Here is a 17,600-nt window from a genome sequence, read left to right on the forward strand (position 1 = left end):
TGGTTAGCTCAGCTTTGTGGAGGTTGTAAACATGAGTTTCTTCTGTGAGTTTAAGGTTATTAGGTCTCTTTTCCTATGATCTCATGTAGGTTTTCAGGGACACCCAGAAAAGCAGATGTGGCAAAGGGGCCAAATGTCAAGAAACAATCATGAAACAGGCCAAGGAGACATCTTTCCTGGGTGCAGGTGGGCAGTCTGAGAAAGCGGTGGCAATGCATGCATGAGGCTTGCTTAGGAAGAAGCTGACTGCGGTTTCTTCCCACACAATTGTTCCCTCACTCCGGCCTCTCTGGTCTCCTACAGCTTGCTATCCTGACTGCTACCTTCTCTCTTCTGTGCAGACTCTTGTTTGACCAGTTCATGTTCTGACATAACACTCCATTGATCTCCTCCTCTAGGTTCTTAAACTGAGAAGGAGACAATCAACCTTCCTCACACTGGCATGTAGGGCTGGCTGTAGACGGGGTGAGCGCACCCATTTTAGTTGAAGGAGATTCTTGCCCTTGGGATCATGCAAGGGCTATGCATGGCCCTTCCCACTTGTCTTACCCAGTCCTTGTCTGGGATGGTATTCAGCAAGGATGGAAACGCTAGTTTATCCATGTTAACTTACTGAGGAGGACACATAGAGAATTTCTAAGCGGGAAGAAAGGGTGCCATGCTCCAAACTCCTTTAGTCCCAGAACTATGTTTTAGGGAGTAGAGGGCTTTGTTTTCAGTGGGTCACAGGTCACATATTTATAAAGATAATAGTAGGTATACATTATTGCTCAGTCTACCTCCTTATATAATTATATCCAAAAACTATATCCAACTTTTTATTTATAATCAACCTTCAGTACTAGCAGTGTTCTATAGTGTACTGGGACCCAGCTGAGAGCCTCAGTCAAGACCAACTCTACCTGATTCACATCTGTGCTAAAATAACCATAGGACGGCAGATTATCCACTGTTAAAAGGTAATACTTGTACCATCTAATTTGACAGCCAGCCACTGTGGTTATTAAAATAAAAATTGATTACAATGAAAAAAATGAGAAATTAGTTTTCCCAGCTCTTTTGTTTTGAGCGTTCAGTAGCTTCCTACTACTGCAGGGAGCATGCCCCTCCTTACAGAAAATTATTCCGGCGGTTTGCCAGAGCTCCACAGCCTCTCGCACACTGGCAGGGAACCAGAACTGGAATTCTGAGCCAGGAGGAGAACTGTCCCCAGCAACAAAGGGCGTACCTGAAGGGGCCACAGTCAAACGACGGTGGGAGGGACATGACGGTGTAGGCCACCGGCAGAAGGCTGAGGAAGAGCACCAGCAGCAGCAGGCCCATGTAGAAGTTGTTGGATCGGGAAGCTTTAAACACGCGCTCGTGGGGAACATTGCTGCTCCTCACGGCCCAGCACTGGAAGTACATGGAGGTCAGCAGGCGTAGCACATTGATGCCCACCAGTCCTGGGGCATAGAAGGAGCCCATCCTGAAAGGGCAGAAACAGGACATCTGGTGGACCTGGTAGCAGGAAAGGCGAGGGAAGGCTAACGGAAGGTAATGGGATGGGTGGACTACGGTCATGCAGCCAAGGAACAGAGGCCTTCTGTTTAACCAAGGTATGTGCCATCAGGCCGGAATCACCCAATCCTCCAGAGAGGGAGGTAGCTCTGAGCACTGCTGGATGGGACCAGGCCAGGATTTCATCACTGCTTTCCTAGCAAGCATCAGCTGATCACATGGTCTCTGGATTGCAGGAGTGTTTCTACTGGCAGACAGTGGCTGGCGGATAGTTCTTTGCTTCTCCAAAGGCTGACATCATGCAGTCTCCAGAGGAGGAAGCTCCTGCCTTCACCACTTTCCTCTCCTTCCCACCCTGTCTTCTCTTTTTTTCTTCCTTTCCCCTTTCTTCTCCTTCCTGGCCTCTTTTTTCTTTCTTCCTTCCCCTCTTCCTTCTTTCTTCCCTTTCTCCTTTCTCCCCATTTCTACTTTCTCTATAGCTCACTGGTTAACTATGAGTTGTTCTGTTCCTCATCCTAGCCTGATCTCTAATTTTTGTCAGAAAGAGGGAGCTGAGAGAGGTATGGGGATTTGCTGCCTCCCTCCAAGCTTGCTGAGAGACAACATTGGAAGTTCTAGTTTTGTGACTCCCCAAATTCTACGATCCTCAGATAAAATAGAAAACTCACCAGATCATTCCTTGGTTGAAGATCAAACCCAGCACATTTCCACTAATATCAAACTCAGCATATGAGGGCTGGAGAGAGAGGAAGGGGAGGAGGGTGAGTGAGCAAGCCAACGTTAGGTGATACCAGCTAGATCCTATCACAAGTCAAGACAGAATGGCACACCAGAATGCCTGCACACCAGGTTCAGGATCCTGTTTTGTTTTGTTAATTTTCAACAGTCTCACTATATAGCTCTGGCTGCCCTCAAATTTATGGTGATTCCTATGCCTCAATTTCTCAAACTATGAGATTGAAGCCTCATACTTGGTAGTAGGATTCTGTTTCTTTAATAGGCTTTTGTCTTTTATTTATTCATTTATTTTGAGAAAGGGTTCATGTAGCCCAGGCTGCCCTCTTAACTTGCTACGCAGCTGGAACTTCTGATTCTCTTGCCTACACCTCCTAAGCTCTGGGATGACAGGTGGGTGTCACCATACTTGGGTTAAGCAGTGCTGGGGACTGAACCCAGGACCTCTGGCGTGTTAGGCAAGTATTCTATCAACTGGACCATATCCCTATCCTTGTCTACAACTTTTAAAGAAAAGTTAATTACGTTTTATTTTACATGTACAGGTGTTTTGCCTGCCCCTGTGTCTGTGCACCACATATGTGCAATGCCCGCAGGAGCCAGAAGAGGCCATCAGATCCTCTGGAACAGACACTGTTAGCTGCCTTGTAAATGCTGGAAACAACCCAGGTCCTCTGCAAGAGCAACAGTGCTCTTAACTGCTCAGCCCCAAAGTTTTGAAGTTAGTAGAACTGAAGCTTTTTAACAACAACAACAAACTGTAATTGTATCTAACTCTTCAGTCTGCAACATGATTTTTTGTTTTGGAGAGGAATTTAGCTCCTAAGAAAACATTTCACCAATGTTTTAATCAGATATCTACCTCAAAATTATAATCAAGGGCGAAAGCAAATGAAATTAGTGAAATGCAAATAATGAATGGAGACACAAAACGAGAAGAAAGCTTTCAAACAAGCACAGAAGAATCATTCTCCACTGTCCTCCACCTCATCTTCCCTCAGTCTGACGACAGTTTGCAAAAAGAACAATTACTCAAGGTTTGAAGCTGATTGTTTCCTAGTTTTGGTTCTCGGCAGGTATCTGAAAAGACACAGAGCTTGTGAGTGCTTAGTCCTCATGAAGGACTCAGCTCTGCCTCCAGTTTGTCCCTGGAAGGGGAGACGCAGACGACAGGTGTGAGGACAGTGAGAGGACAGGAGAGAGAGGGTGGCCAGCAAAGCCTGGTCAAAATTTAACTAACATTACAAAAACATCTCTGGAGAGATGGCTCAGTGGTTAAGAGCATTTGCTGCTCTTGCAGAGAACCCAGGTTCAGTTCCCAGCACCTACATTAGATGGCTCCCAAGAGCCTGTAACTCCAGTTCCAGGGGGTCCAATGCCCTTTGGGCCCCTGTGGGAATTGCAAGCATGTGGTGCACATACATTCACACAGATGCACACATATATACATGAAATAAATCAATCAATAAAATTTAAAAACAAAACTCCCAAATATTAAAAGTCCTGGTTTTTATGTCCTGCTCAGAAAGCTAATAATTCTCACTTCCAAGATTATAAATGCATAAATGTATTTTAAAAGAAAATCTTCATTTATGTTTCTACATTCAAGCTAGGTAGTGTGGCCTATGCCTGTAATCTCAGCACTATGGAGGCTGAGACAAGAAGACTGCTGCGAGTTTGGGGCCATCCTGAGCTACATTATGAGTACTAGACCAGCCAGAGATATAGAGAAAAACCTTGTCTCAAAACAAACAAACCCCAAATCTCCTTCCCTAAAAACTTTGATTTACTTATAATTAATGTAGGTGAAGTGAATGAGGGATATATTCCTCTCCCTATCCACAGATCATTCTTAAAAATAACCATTTTTAAAAATATTTTTAAATATTTTATTTATTTATGTTGCCTGCATGTCTGTCTGTGCACCATGTGTGTGCCCGGTTCCTTTAGAGGTTGAAGTGGGTGTCAGATCCCCTGGGACTGGAGTTACACTTGTGAGCTGCTATGTGGATTCTGGGAATTAAACCAGGTCCTCTGGAAGAGCACCCAGTGCTCTTAACCACTGAGCCATCTCTCCAGCCCCTGCAGCTCATTTTTATAGAATGCTCTTTTTCCTTACTTATTTGAAAGAACATCTTTATTATAAACAGCTTCCCCCCAGAGCTTACTCCAGCGTCTGTGCTCTGTGTCCGCTCCTCTGGCATGTTTACTCCACTCCCAGTTGTACTCACAGCGTCACCATCAAAAGCGTCACCTTTTCGGAAGAGAGTCTCACAATATAACCCAGGCTAGCTTCAAGCTCCTGATCCTCTTGCTTTTTTTTTTTTTTTTTTTTTGTATGTATGTGTGTATGTGTATGTGAGTGTGGTATTTGTGTGTGGGTGTGTGTGCACCTGTGTGTATGTATATTTATCACTTTCTGCTTCATTTCTCTGAGACAAGGGCTCTCATGGAGCCTGAAGCTAGGCTGGCAAGCCCCAGTGATCCACAGTGTTGGGGTTACAGGTGTGCACATGACCCTGTGTCTGGCTTGCTTTCTTTTCTTTTTTGGGTTTTGTTGTTGTTTTGTTTGTTTTTCGAGACAGGATTTCCCTGGGTAGCCCTGGCTGTCCTGGACTCGTTGTGCAGACCAGGTTGGCCTCAAACTCACAGAGATCTGCCTCCCTCTGCCAGGATTAAAGGCATGCACCACCACACCTGACCACCCTCTGCTGCTTTCTCAGTGGGTGCTGTAATCTGAACTCAGGCTGTTAGGCTTGCACAGCACTGACTGTATCTCCAACTGCCTGGCTTCGTATTATACATTAACAGAGTGGTAGGTGTACAGCCTCCTTCTAAAGAGTTTTCTTGTATGTATCATATGCTTGTTTTTAGCAGATTTTACTATAACTTGGCAATCTTGTGGAATTTAGAAATTAATTGGAAGACAGGAATATTGTTCCTTCCTGTCAGCAATGTCATCCCTTTTTAGCACAGTGTTCTTTCATTATTCTTTCATTATTGTGCTCAGGCACAGTCAAAGTTTGGTTGGTGCTGAGGAGCGGTAGAATAGGCTTGTTTAAACTGTTTGCCAGGAGGCTGGAGAGATGGCTCAGCCCATCTCTCTGCTCTTCCAGAGGACCCGAGGACAAGTCCCACTGATGTGGCAGCTCACAACTATCTGTAACCCCAAGATCTGACACTCTCACACAGACATACATTCAGACAAACCACCAATGCACGTAAAATAAATAAAATATTTAAAAAAAAATGTATGCCAGAAATCTGTTCTCTAGCCTTTAGGTGTCAGGCACATGCTACAGGCCAGGGTGAAGGCTATATAGGTAACCAAGATAAGGGGCCTTTCACCAGAGGCTCAGTTAAGGAGACCTTTTTCCCCCAACATGACTAATGAGAAGACCAATGAGGTGGTGTGGGAGAGATACGCACTGGGCCAGAGAGTGGGCCAATTCATAGGGAGAAAATGACATGAGCTTGGGATGAACATTTTACCAGGTAGGTGACGAGGAGGGGATCTCGGGGGGAAATTTCTCAAAGCATAATCAGAAGTTAGGAAAAGGGGCATCCGGTTCTTGGTTGTTCTTGGATTCCTAAGATTTAATTATCCATTCTAGGATTTTAGCCTTCCTCAGGAGAGGCCATTTAGGTACTTCTCCACCAGCCATCTGCTCAGCACTAAAGAAGGTGGTCCACCTTTTCCCAAAGTCAAATGCTTCCATTTTTTTTAAAACACTTTAAAGCCCTTTTTATTTTAGCATTTTATATGTACTGTGTTTTGCCTGCATCTATGTCCCTGTACCACGTGAGTGCCTGATGCCCTCAGGGGGCCAGAAGGGGGTGTCAGGTGGAGTTACAGACAGCTGTGAGCAACTGTCTGCCATAAGTGAAACCCAGTCCTTTGGAAAAGCAGCCAGTGCTCTTAACCACTGAGTCATCTCTTAAGCCCCCACGCCTCCATTTTTTAGATGAAGGTCACAATGGGAAAAGATGGAGTTGCTTCGGTGAATGCAATGAGGACTCAAGTAAATATGAATGAACACAACACTTCACAGAACAGAGTTTGCTTTAAGCATCCACAGGAATGAAATGCACAGAGTGCATCTGAGTACAAATACCAGAGAGGGTGGTGATAGCACCTTCATGCAGAATATATTAAGAAACAGCTTACAAAACCAGCCTCAAGGTCCCAGCACCAGCAGTGGTTCATGAACCGAACAAAACAAGCTCGGAGGAAATCCCCCACCAGGATGGTGAGGTATGTTACCAGCATGTCCGACACCGTCAGCCTCATAAACTCCTGCAGGGAGGAACATGGGAAAAGAGGAGTGGGCAGATGTGAACCTGTCCACTTCTCCCAAGTGATCACAGCTATGCAATACTCTTCCCCACTCACTGGAATCCATCAGTGTGGCCTCGACCTTCCTGCCAGAGTGGTGGAACAGAGAGAGGACCTCAGACTTTGGAGAAAGCTTAATTTAAGCCTCGGCTCTACAAGTCACTAATTAATTAAATAACTTGGAATAATATCTGAACCTCTAAGAGTCAGTAATGCCATGTTTGCTGAGTTGTTAGGAAGCCTATCGGTCAAGTATGCAAATTGCCTGGTTTGTTAGTAATGACCATTGTTCCATACTTACCATTGCTAGTACCTGAAGGCTTACTCTTTGCTTTTTCCATCTGCTCTGATATCCTGGTTGCCCCCACTAGGACTGACTGTCTCAATTACTTGAGACAATACTTCCTACTAATCAAACCTTTTCTTGATATATAGAGAAAATAAACTAAAGAACCACAAAGCAGAAACAAAAGCACAAATCTTTTCCCACTTACATAGGGCATATATTACTGATTGGTTTTGGTTTTCTTGCTTTTTTTTTTTTTTTAATTGGAAACATCTGCCAGACCTCTGTTAAGTAGCAGTTCCCTAGGAGATTGAAACATTCCATCCGGCAGGGAAGCTCCTCAAACTAGAAGGGAAACAACTCAGATAGCTTTAGGAAGTCCCTGAAACTTACCAGACTCACTAGGCTCCTCCTTCCCAAAGAAGCAATAAAGACTGCTGAGAGACACTCTTAAAGGAGGTGACTTGCAAAGAAGACTCTCAGACAAGCTAAGCTGCAAAGACTCTAAGTCTAGCTGCTGCCCATAGGCGGTATAGACCGTCTGAGGGACATGGAAAGGACACTCTCCAACTTGTTGAGCTGCCTGAAGGCTGTGCAGTGTGCTCCAGGTTCCCAGCTTTGGTGAGTGGTCACCCATGCTGGGCTTCTGTGGTGCAGCTGTTTTTGAGTCATTTCTGCTCCTGTAAGTAACCCCTCACTCACATTTCAGTAGGTAACCAGAACTTTGATGGTATCTATCTATACTTTGGTCTGCCCTGAGCACCCTATCTGAAATGTATGGTGCATCTACCCAGGAAACATCTTGTCCCACAACAACTTCATCACAAGTTTAAAGACAGCAGATAGATGTGAAGTTCCAGGATGTACAGAATCTGCTCTATTCTTCTTGGACTTTCCAGGCTGATTAGTGTTGATGGACATTCGAGTTTTCAGGGTTATTTCCCAAGTGGAAAGAGCAAAGAAGGGACAACAAAGAATTGAGAGCAAGGGTCACCTTTTCAGAGAGCATAACTACTCACAATGCCCACAGCTGTCTCCCAGCAAGAACCCCTGGGCACATCTGCAGGGTGTGGTGGTGGCAGGGGCACACTTGCATTCCCACCCGAGGAATTGTAATAGTTAAACAGGGTCCAGTGAGTGATGTTCTTGATTCTCTCCTCATTGGAAAGCTGGAAGAGAACATAATGGTGGGGAGTTGGAAGGAGCCATGGGTAGTTCAGCTGTTTTCATGGGGACAAGTAAAGAGAGCTCCAACCCTGCCATTTGGTCTTTTGGTCTTACCACTGGACAATCTTTTTAGTAAAGAACTTCTCAGATTCACAGACCACTAAGAGAAGGTGTAGTGGACAAAAGCCCTTCACAGACCACTAAGAGAAGGTGTAGTGGACGAAAGCCCTTCACAGACCACTAAGAGAAGGTGTAGTGGACGAAAGCCCTTTGATCTTTTCTACAAAGTTTTCCCCCTAAATTAGCATCCATCCATCCACCCATCCACCCATTTGTTTTGAGAATAGTTTTTTTCAGGGTCTAATCTGCACATATAAGTCAGTGGTGACACAAGAGTGAGCAAAAGAGATTTCTCTCAGGCATTTCATAGTCTAGTAAGCAGTAGAGATGAATGGTTAGAAGACAGAGTGATATGAGTTGGGGACCAAAGAATACTCACATCAGATAATGGGGCACAGAGAGGACCCCTTTGAGGCAGTGACATTTGGAAATAGTCAGCTAGTCTCAGAGAAAGGCAAGTGGTAACTATACCCCAGAGTAAAATGAGAGGCTCAGGAGGGTGGGGCAGTTTCTTGGGGAAGGAGGGAAGCCTAAGAGGGTAGAAGGGTTAGGACCAGTGCCAGGCACTTGCATTGTTAGAACCTTCCAAAGACGTCCTGTAACCTCAGGGGAAGGTCCCTGCAGAATAGTAAGGAGGTAGTAATGAGGAAGAGGAGTGAGGAAGACTCACCCGAGCCTCCACTGTCTCCATTCTTTCCCTCCACTCTCCAGTGGTCATTCCCTGTTGGCTCCAGCTCTTCCCTATGTTTTTACAGCAACCTCTGAGACACCCCAAGCTGAGGATTCGCTTCCTCCTGTGCTCTGACTCTCCCCACTGAAGCGTATTTCACAGTGTGCGGTATTAAATGAGTCTGTCTCCTGTCTCCTGGCTTGAGCACGGAGCCGCTTGGAGCAGGACTGTGGCTAGTTCCCTGCTGTCCCCAAGGGCTTAACATGCAGGTGTTCCATACATGTCTGACAAGCACTGATGAGCAGTTTGGCCAACTGTGACATATCACACCAGCGGACAGTTAGTTGGTTATTGACTAGCTATGCCAGCTGTGAAGCAGCATGGAAAAACCCGCATACAAAATATAAGCATGCCAAATGATACAGGCATGATGTGGAAAAAGACGGCCTAGGAAGAACGCAGGAAAGAACTGTGGCAAATGTTTGCCACCATTGCCTCTGGATTATAGACTCTGTAAACATCTATTTTCAGTTTTTCTTCCCACACTTCCAACATTTATTTAATTAATAGAAATTTTGCACAGTAAAGTTATTATTATTTTTTATAGAAGGGGATACAGTGGACGGAGGGCACAGTGGAGTGTGTGGGCTTTACCTTAAGGTGGACGTCATCCATGAGGGCCAAGAGGAACGTGTAGAGGTTTCCCAAGAAGAGAGCAAAGATGCGTCCCAGCTGCCACTTCAGCCCAGTGCGTGGGTGGTAATTCTCCAGGGCAGCGATGGTTTCAAACAGAGGGGGACAAAACATCCCAAGCAGCGACATCACGATCTCCACCTGAGAAATGGAAAGGAGGAGAGTTTTAAAATAAAAGATAAAGGAAAATAGGAGTTAAACATTTTTAGAAAAAAAAGTTAGATAGACAAAGACTTGGAAAAGTCTACAAAACAAAAATTTTAAACCATAATTCAACAACTCTTTAAATATACAACAAGATGTAATTACCTAAATTAAAAATTCAGAATGTATATCCTATCTAGCTGAGAATATCAACACAAAATAACACACACCACGGTATAGTCTAGTTTAAGTTACTAAACTTAAAAAACAAAACACACTCTTCAGTAGCAACCATTAATTTGCTGGTTTTTAATCCCAGCACTTGGGAGGCAGAGGCAGGTGGATCTCTGAGTTTAAGGCCAGCCTGCTCTACAGGACAGCCAGGGCTACGTAGAAAAACCGTGTCTCAAAACAAACAAACAAACAAAACAAAACAAAACAAAAACAAGAAACAGTTGATTTATATGAAAAAGAAAATTAGAGTATCATCATTCTTTGAAAAATAATTAATTTATGTTTATAAATCTGAGTGGCTTTGCCTGCATGTGTCTGCATAGCTGGGTGCCTGCAGAGGCCAAAAGAAGGTGTCGGTGTGAGCCAACATGTGAATGCTAGGACCAAAATGTGGGTCTTCTGTAAGAGTCATCTCTCCACCCTGTGATATTTACTTGCTTTGAGACAGGGTCTCACTGTGTAGCTTGGCTGTCCTGAAACTTACTATGTAGACCAGGCTGGCTCAGACTTTCAGAGATCCTCACATCTCTGTTGGGATTAAAGGGATGTGCCACCACAGCCAGTTTAATTTTGCTTTTTAAAGCAAGGCCTGCAATTCAGACTTTCATGGACTCTGCCGAGTGGCATAAGAGTGATTTCAGTATTTCCCCTCAGTCTTGGCCTCAGTGGAGATGGCCCTCTTACCTCATTCCGTTCATACCAGCTGACATTCTGCATTTTGGAGAATTCCTGGGACCTCTTCACCACAAAGTAAATGAGGTACCCACTTCCACACAGACAGCAGAGAATGAGAAAGTTGGCCAGGACACGGAGAAATCTTGTCAAGTGGATATTTTCCTCTTTGTTACTCTCCTGTTCATCCACTATAGATTCCTTAGTATGCGAAAATAAGACATGGATAATGTCAGGCAAGGAACCCAGCCACCTACAGTTGCTGGATTCCTGAGACTTTTCTATATTTTGATAAATAATACAGAGGAGAAGATATAATGCCATATATGTGTAATATCATATATTATATATATGTGTGCATATATATGCTGTTATTGTTATCTTGGTTTTGGTTATTTTGTAATAATGAAAGCTGAGATTACTATGTGCTAGACACGATACTAAATATTTTCCAAGAACGCTTTTTCCTTCTTTCTTTCTTTCTTTCTTTCCTTCCTTCCTTCCTTCCTTCCTTCCTTCCTTCCTTCCTTCCTTCCTCCCTTCCTCCCTCCCTCCCTCCCTCCCTCCCTCCTTCCGTTCTTCCTTCCTTCTTTTTTTTCTTTCTCTCTTTCTTTGGTTTTCCAAGACATGGTTTCTCTGTGTAGTCCTGACTATCCTGCACTCGCTTTGTAGATCAGCTGGCCTCAAACTCACAAAGACCCACCAGCCTCTGTCTCTCAGAGTGCTGGGATCACAGGCACGTGTCACCGTGCCCAGCCATGAATTATTTCTTAATCTAACAGTGAATCAATAGGACAGTTAATATTATTGTCCACATTGTATCTAGAAAGGCTCATGGTAGTGGCAATGAGCTATCTAGGATTGTTTTAAATCAATAGACCAAATTCATTCAAATTAAGAAAAATTAATTCATTTAAAGTTTTTTTTGTTATTTTATTATTATTTTTTATGTGTATAGGTGTTTTGCCTGCATGAATGTTTGTGCACCACCTGGTGCCTGTGGAGGCCAGAAGAGGGTGTCAAATCCCTCGGAACTGAAGTCATATACATTTGTGAGCTGCCATGTAGGTTCTGGAAATTGAACCCAGGTCCTCTGCAAGAACAATCAGTGCTCTTAATCTTTCAGTCATCTGTCCAGCCCCTCAGATTAAAATTTTATTTTAAAAAAATATATGTTTATCGGCCTTTATTATTATTTTCTTTCTTTTTTAAAGACTTTTTCTATACAGTATCCTGCCTGCATGTGTGTCTGCAGGCCAGAAGAGGGCACCAGATCTCACTATAGATGGCTGTGAGCCACCATGCAGTTGCTGGGAATTGAACTCAGGACCTTTGGAAGAACAGCCAGTGCTCTTAACCTCTGAGCCATCTCTCCAGCCCCTAGATTAGAATTTTAATCTTGAGATTTCAAATACAGGCACCATATCCTCCTCTAGACCCTAAAGATATTACATGTGGTCTAGTTATAGCACCCATCTTGGAAGATGTTACATGTTCCTCACAAAGAGTTTCAATGTAGTCACGTTTTAAGCTTTATTATACACATGGGATTGATCTACTTATCACCAGGAATAATTTCTCCAAATTGTGCTGTTCTTAAATATGCCTAAAATAAACTACTCAGGGTCAGAATCTTGACATTTGAACCAGCACTGGCTACTGAGTCATGCTGAACCAGACATCCTTCTGGCCTCCCATGGATCTATGCTCTGCTGGCCTTGCTGCTCGCAGAGACTCCCCGTAGCTTTGCGTGTGTGTGTGTTACCTCAGCTTTCAGCAGAGAATGCTTCGTGATTGTTCTAAGTGCTTCAGAGGCGAGGCGTGGCCCTTGGTCTGGTCTAGAGGAAGAGCCACAGCCACCCCAGCTTTCCCTGTCCGTGGCTGCAGCTGGCCACAGCACACTTGCTGAGAGGAGAGGACTGAGTTGGCCCCCATCCACCCAGCACCAGGCGAACAGGCCCCGGCCCAGCAAACCCATTTAGTAACCCATTTCAAATCATTCACTGACAGTGAGCAGAAGACCGTTTCTCCTCCCAGGGAGGGTTAGAGAAGGGAAATGCAGAGGTAGCTAAGTACAACAGATGCCCAGCAAGCGCTGAGGCCTGGGGAAAGAATCTCAAGTCAGCCAGGGCAAATACTGGCCTGGCAAGGGGTTGGCCTGGAAGTCAGGTATAGTGGAGTACTCCTCTAATCCCAGCACTCAGGAAGCCAACGCAGGAGGATGACAAGTTCAAGGCTGTCCTGGGCTACATCAGACCCCTGGTTCAAAGGCTTGTAGTTCTTGCAGCCACAGAGGTACAATATAACATGTGATGTTTCTGGGCTGTAGCTTCTACCTCTGTTCATTTGTTTACTGTCTGGTCCATGTTGGCTTGACTGAGACACAGCCTTGCTGTATAATAGCCAGCCTGGCTTCAAACTCGTGATCCTTCGACCCTACATTCCCAAGTGCCAAGATTACATGTGTATACCACCATGCTGCTTAGCTTATTTATTTTGGCTGAACTATATTTCCTCAGCCCACTTCAAATTTCTTGTGAAAAAATAATGAGGACTGTAAGAGACACAAACCATATGAATACAAGGTTAATTCTTTCATTTCCACATTCTTAAATGGGTGTTACAGTACTTGGAGAGCTTAAAAAACAAACAAACAGCCAACCTAAACAACAACAATGCTAGCCAATCACGTAAGAATCCCAAAGGCTCTAGGCAGGACAGTGTTAAAGCTCCTTAGGCAATTCTAGCTTAGAGAGAAGGTTGACAAGAGTTGTCCCAGTGAATCCTTCCATGAGCTCCACCAGAAGCAATGTCATGAGAGAAGAGGTAGAACCAGACTTCAGAAGTCAGAAAAAAAAATTTTTTTTCTTAAAGGTTGTTTTGTTGTTGTTGTTGTTTTGTTTTGTCTTTGTTTTTGTTTTTCTGTTTTTGGTTTTTAACATATATGATTGCTTTATCTGCATGTACACTGTGTGCCAGAAAAGGGCAACAACAGATCCCAGTATAGATGGTTGTGAGCCACCACGTGGTTGCTGGGAATTGAACTCAGAACCTCTGGAAGAACAGACAGTGCTCTTAGCCGCTGAGCCGTCTCTCCAGCCCCGCAGGAGGATTCTCAGCGCGCCTCTGCCATTGGATGTCTTTTTAGAAGGTGTGTGCACTAATACAGTGCCTCTCACAGATTGTCTGGAGGCCCCTCTCCTCTCACCCAGCTGGGGGAAGCTTCCCAGAGTTCCCTCGGGAAGGAGGGGCCACCCCAGGACCACTACCTTGAAGCTGGTGGTGATGGAGACGTATTTGTTGTCAGCTGTCTCTGAATTCCCGATGAGGTAGTCCCAGCTGGTAAACATCTTGAAGCTGAACGTGAAGCTGTCGTTCTCCCCGTCACTGGTGCTCCCCTGGGTATTGCTGGCCATCCTGGAGGACACACGTCACTGTGGCCACACCTGTCTCCTTGCTGCTACATCAGCCAACGGGATCCTTGGCCTAACTCAGTCTCGGCACAAGGAGAAGATGCATCCAGTGAAGTGGCAAGCCAGGGAGGGACACTAGCTAGGATAGTTTCAATTACATTCAGAGCACTGTTCCCCCAAAGTTCTGAGTTCCCTATGAGCACCCATGGGGCCAGTTAGATAACGAGTCTGCAAGATAGAGGACTCCTCATTATGTTTTCTGTCCTTGCATTTGATTTCTTGAGGTTTGACTCAGGTTGGGTCAACCCAGTCTGGGTCCCAGTCTGAGAACTTGGGAACCCTCTTCTCAAACAGAAACCTGTCTTTCCAAGTCATCTAATTTTCTTGTCTAGAGCTTGCATTTTCTGATCTAAAACTCAGCGACCTGGGCTGAGATGGTTCAGCTGTTAAGAGCACTTATTGATTTTGCAGAGGACCCAGGTTCTACTTCTAGCACCCACAGGTGCTTACAATTGTCTATAACTACAGGTCCAGGGGATCTGACACCCTCTTCTGACCTCCCCGGGCGCCAGGCATACATGTGGTACACATACATATATGTAGGCAGAAAGGCTCATATGCATGAAAGAAAAGAAATATTTAATAAAATAAAGTTTATTTCCCAGAGCTTCACATATTGTCTGGCTTGTTACTTATATCTCAAAATCTGCATTTGCTTGGTGCGCTCAAGACCTAGAGTCACCCAGGAGACACAGCTCTGGTCATTCTGGTGAGGGGTTATGTAGATTAGGGTGATAGAGTTGGGAAGACCCAGCTGCTGGTGACACTCTTCTGTGAGCTAGGCTCCTGGTCTGAATAAAAAGGAGAACGTGACAGCTCAAGTGACTATCAGTCACGACCCTCTGCTTCCTGACTGTGGAGACAATGGGGCCAGGTGCCTCACGCTCCTGCCACCACAGCTTCCCTGACACGATGGACTGCACCCCAGAACTGTGAGCCCAAATAAGCCCTTTCTCTTTTAAGTTGCCTCTGCCAGCTACCTTGCCAGAGCTGGAACCCAAGGAACTGGAAGACTTGTGTAGCGTCTTGCTTGCTTCCTCTTGAGGTGTGTCACAAGGGTAAACATGCAAAGAGGAGTCAGAGGACAGTTGTTTGAATGAAGAAAGACCAAACCCCACAAACAAGACACTCGTACTTACGACCTAATGACGATCATCAAGCTGTAGCCAAACACGCTGACCCCCACCATAAAGTAAGCCATGGGCAGCCTGTACCTCAGCCATCCGATTGTCCTCTGGTTGTTGTAGTAGCCATAGAATAGAGCAGAATATTTGATGTAGCCCTGTAGGAAAGACGTCCAAAGTCTCCGGGTTTGTAATCTCAGAGGAGAGTAGTTGCACACGTCTATTCTATCAGGGACTTCTGTGTAGAGTTCTAAATCAAGCCTACAGAAAGGAAGAGTCCTAAACATTCAGTTCATAGTGTCTCCAGAGGCCGTCCATAGCCATTGTCCTCCACTGCACAGAGCACATAGAGATTCAGGAAGGAGAGGCAAGTGTGTGCATGCGTGTGAGCACGTGCCCAGCATGAGCATGTAAGGATGCATAGCTCTAAGCTATTGTGTTCAAGAGCCAGATTCTTAATGTGCCAGAAACAGACAAGAGTTTGTGGACTTTTGTTACATTACAAAATGACCCCAGACTGTGCAACCCAAATCTCACATTTTGTTTTGTTTAAATTGTGGCACACACGTGGAGGTCAGAGACAACCTGTGGGAATCAGTTCTGTCCTTCCACCATGTGGGTTTCGGGGATCAAACCCGGGTTGTCAGTCTCACTGGCCTATCCTCTGAGCCATCTCATCAGTCCCTGTTTTGTTTTTAACTTTTAAGTGTGCGTGGCTTTAGCCATGAGTAAACTTTTTAAATAAATTAGTTAGCTATGGTATTAATTTAGGTTTTAGTATGTTTTTAAAATGTCTTTGTTGAATACAAAATAAAGAGTTGTTGTTGAATGAATTCCATTTGTTTTTGGCAGGTAAGAGATTTCCACAAGGATTCCTGGGTAAGAAAAAGTGAAAAAACACCCCTGGCAGCAACAGGGCAGGTGCCTTTCTGAGAAGACTGAACTTTGTCTCAGAAGTTGGAGGATGCCAGCCCCATGACCTATTGTTGGCAGCACTGTGGCTAGCCTATGTGACCCCAGGAACCCTTTGAAGCTACAGATGAGAGGTGTGGAGGGTGGGGACTGATAAAAGTCGGGAGAAGATCCCAGGGAGAGGCCCCCTCAGCTGGATGTGTGTCGAGACATCCCTGACTTGATAAAATGGAACAGTGACTTGTGAGGCCTCAGACAAACAGTTGGAGCCGTACAGTTCTTTCATAAGCACAATGAAGAACCCTGGCTTTAATTCCACTGGGAACTGGAAGCAAGGGATAGCTGAAGTAGGAGAGGGACATGCTCCAATCTGCACTTTAAGAAGTTCCCTCTGGCAGCACAGGAAATGGAGATGTTACCATCTACACGAGAGAGTCAGAGCATCCTGACAGCAGGCCTGATCAAATGAGCACAGAAGAAAGGGCAGGAAAGCGCTTTTGTTCACAAAGGGTCCTAGTTGAAGGAAGTATCACTTCTCAACAGCTAAATGCAGCACTCACATCACTAATTTGCGGTTACCTGTTTCTGGTGGACTGACATCCGACTCTGAGAGGGAAGGACACCAGCTTTGTAATCACAAAATGGAGGAGCATTGATATAGTGGTTCGTACCTCAAAATCCCAGAGGACGGCGAAGTCCATGGCTCTTTCCTCCTCAGCTCGAGGCACCGTTTTTCTGGGTATACTTCCATAGGGCATGCCCATCAGCACCTCACGTGGGGACAGACGGGTAAGTGGAGAAAATGCCAACCGTCACCGTACACATATTTAACCAACCCCGTGTCCTTCCGCCAGGTGAGCCTGACTCACACCCTGGCGATGAGAAAGACCGCGGGATCAGATTTACAGGTGAATGAGGACGGACTGGCTTTTCAAAAGGTTTCTCTCTTACTTGTGCGTGAGTGTGTGCGCATGTGCGTCTGTCTGTCTGTGTGTGTGTCTGTGTGAGCATAGGGGAGCACCCAAGAAGGCCAAAAGTTGATGATCCCCCAGAGCTGGAGACACCGGCGGTGTGAGCCACTCCACCTGACAGAACTCCAGTTCTCCTGAAGAGTAGATGCTCCATCGGCTGAGCCATCCCTGCAGATGCTAGATTGGCTTTGTGAAAAATAAGATGTTTTTGTTGTCGTTCATTGACCTTTATTGCACCCCTTATGGTAGTCTCACAGTCTGTTAATTTTTACTGTTTGATAGATTCATTGTTGTTGCGTCAACATCTTCAAGTCTGTTATAAACCAGATCACAAGAGTGTAGGGATTTGGTGGCAACATTTGTCTATTTAATGACTGTCTTAAGGCTCTCCATAGAGTCTTTTATATAAAGCTGGGTACTATTTGGTAGAATACAGGGATGGATTTTGGGGGCTTATACAGTGATATTACTTGTAGATAAATTATATTTTTAGTACAAAATATTCAATATTTTGACCTATTGGCTAAAGTATAAATTTTACAAATGTTGACAAATACTAAAGA

At 44.9% G+C, this 17,600-nt stretch overlaps 1 protein-coding gene across 1 annotated transcript in view; it reads right to left on the bottom strand.

The window, feature by feature from the left end:
* The window catches only part of Tmc2 (transmembrane channel like 2), a 66,421-nt gene that overhangs the window by 15,731 nt on the left and 33,090 nt on the right, over positions 1–17,600 (bottom strand). The window contains exons 7-15 of the mRNA XM_021645111.2: positions 16,738–16,836; positions 15,170–15,312; positions 13,827–13,974; positions 10,570–10,758; positions 9,469–9,648; positions 7,877–8,026; positions 6,404–6,532; positions 2,169–2,236; positions 1,229–1,468 (exon numbers count right to left, since the gene is read on the bottom strand). Coding sequence (XP_021500786.1) covers positions 1,229–1,468; positions 2,169–2,236; positions 6,404–6,532; positions 7,877–8,026; positions 9,469–9,648; positions 10,570–10,758; positions 13,827–13,974; positions 15,170–15,312; positions 16,738–16,836 — 1,346 coding nt within the window. The remainder of the gene's footprint in view (positions 1–1,228; positions 1,469–2,168; positions 2,237–6,403; positions 6,533–7,876; positions 8,027–9,468; positions 9,649–10,569; positions 10,759–13,826; positions 13,975–15,169; positions 15,313–16,737; positions 16,837–17,600) is intronic.

The sequence above is a fragment of the Meriones unguiculatus genome, chromosome 18 (assembly GCF_030254825.1).
Source record: "Meriones unguiculatus strain TT.TT164.6M chromosome 18, Bangor_MerUng_6.1, whole genome shotgun sequence".
In the NCBI taxonomy this organism is placed as follows: Eukaryota; Metazoa; Chordata; class Mammalia; order Rodentia; family Muridae; genus Meriones; species Meriones unguiculatus.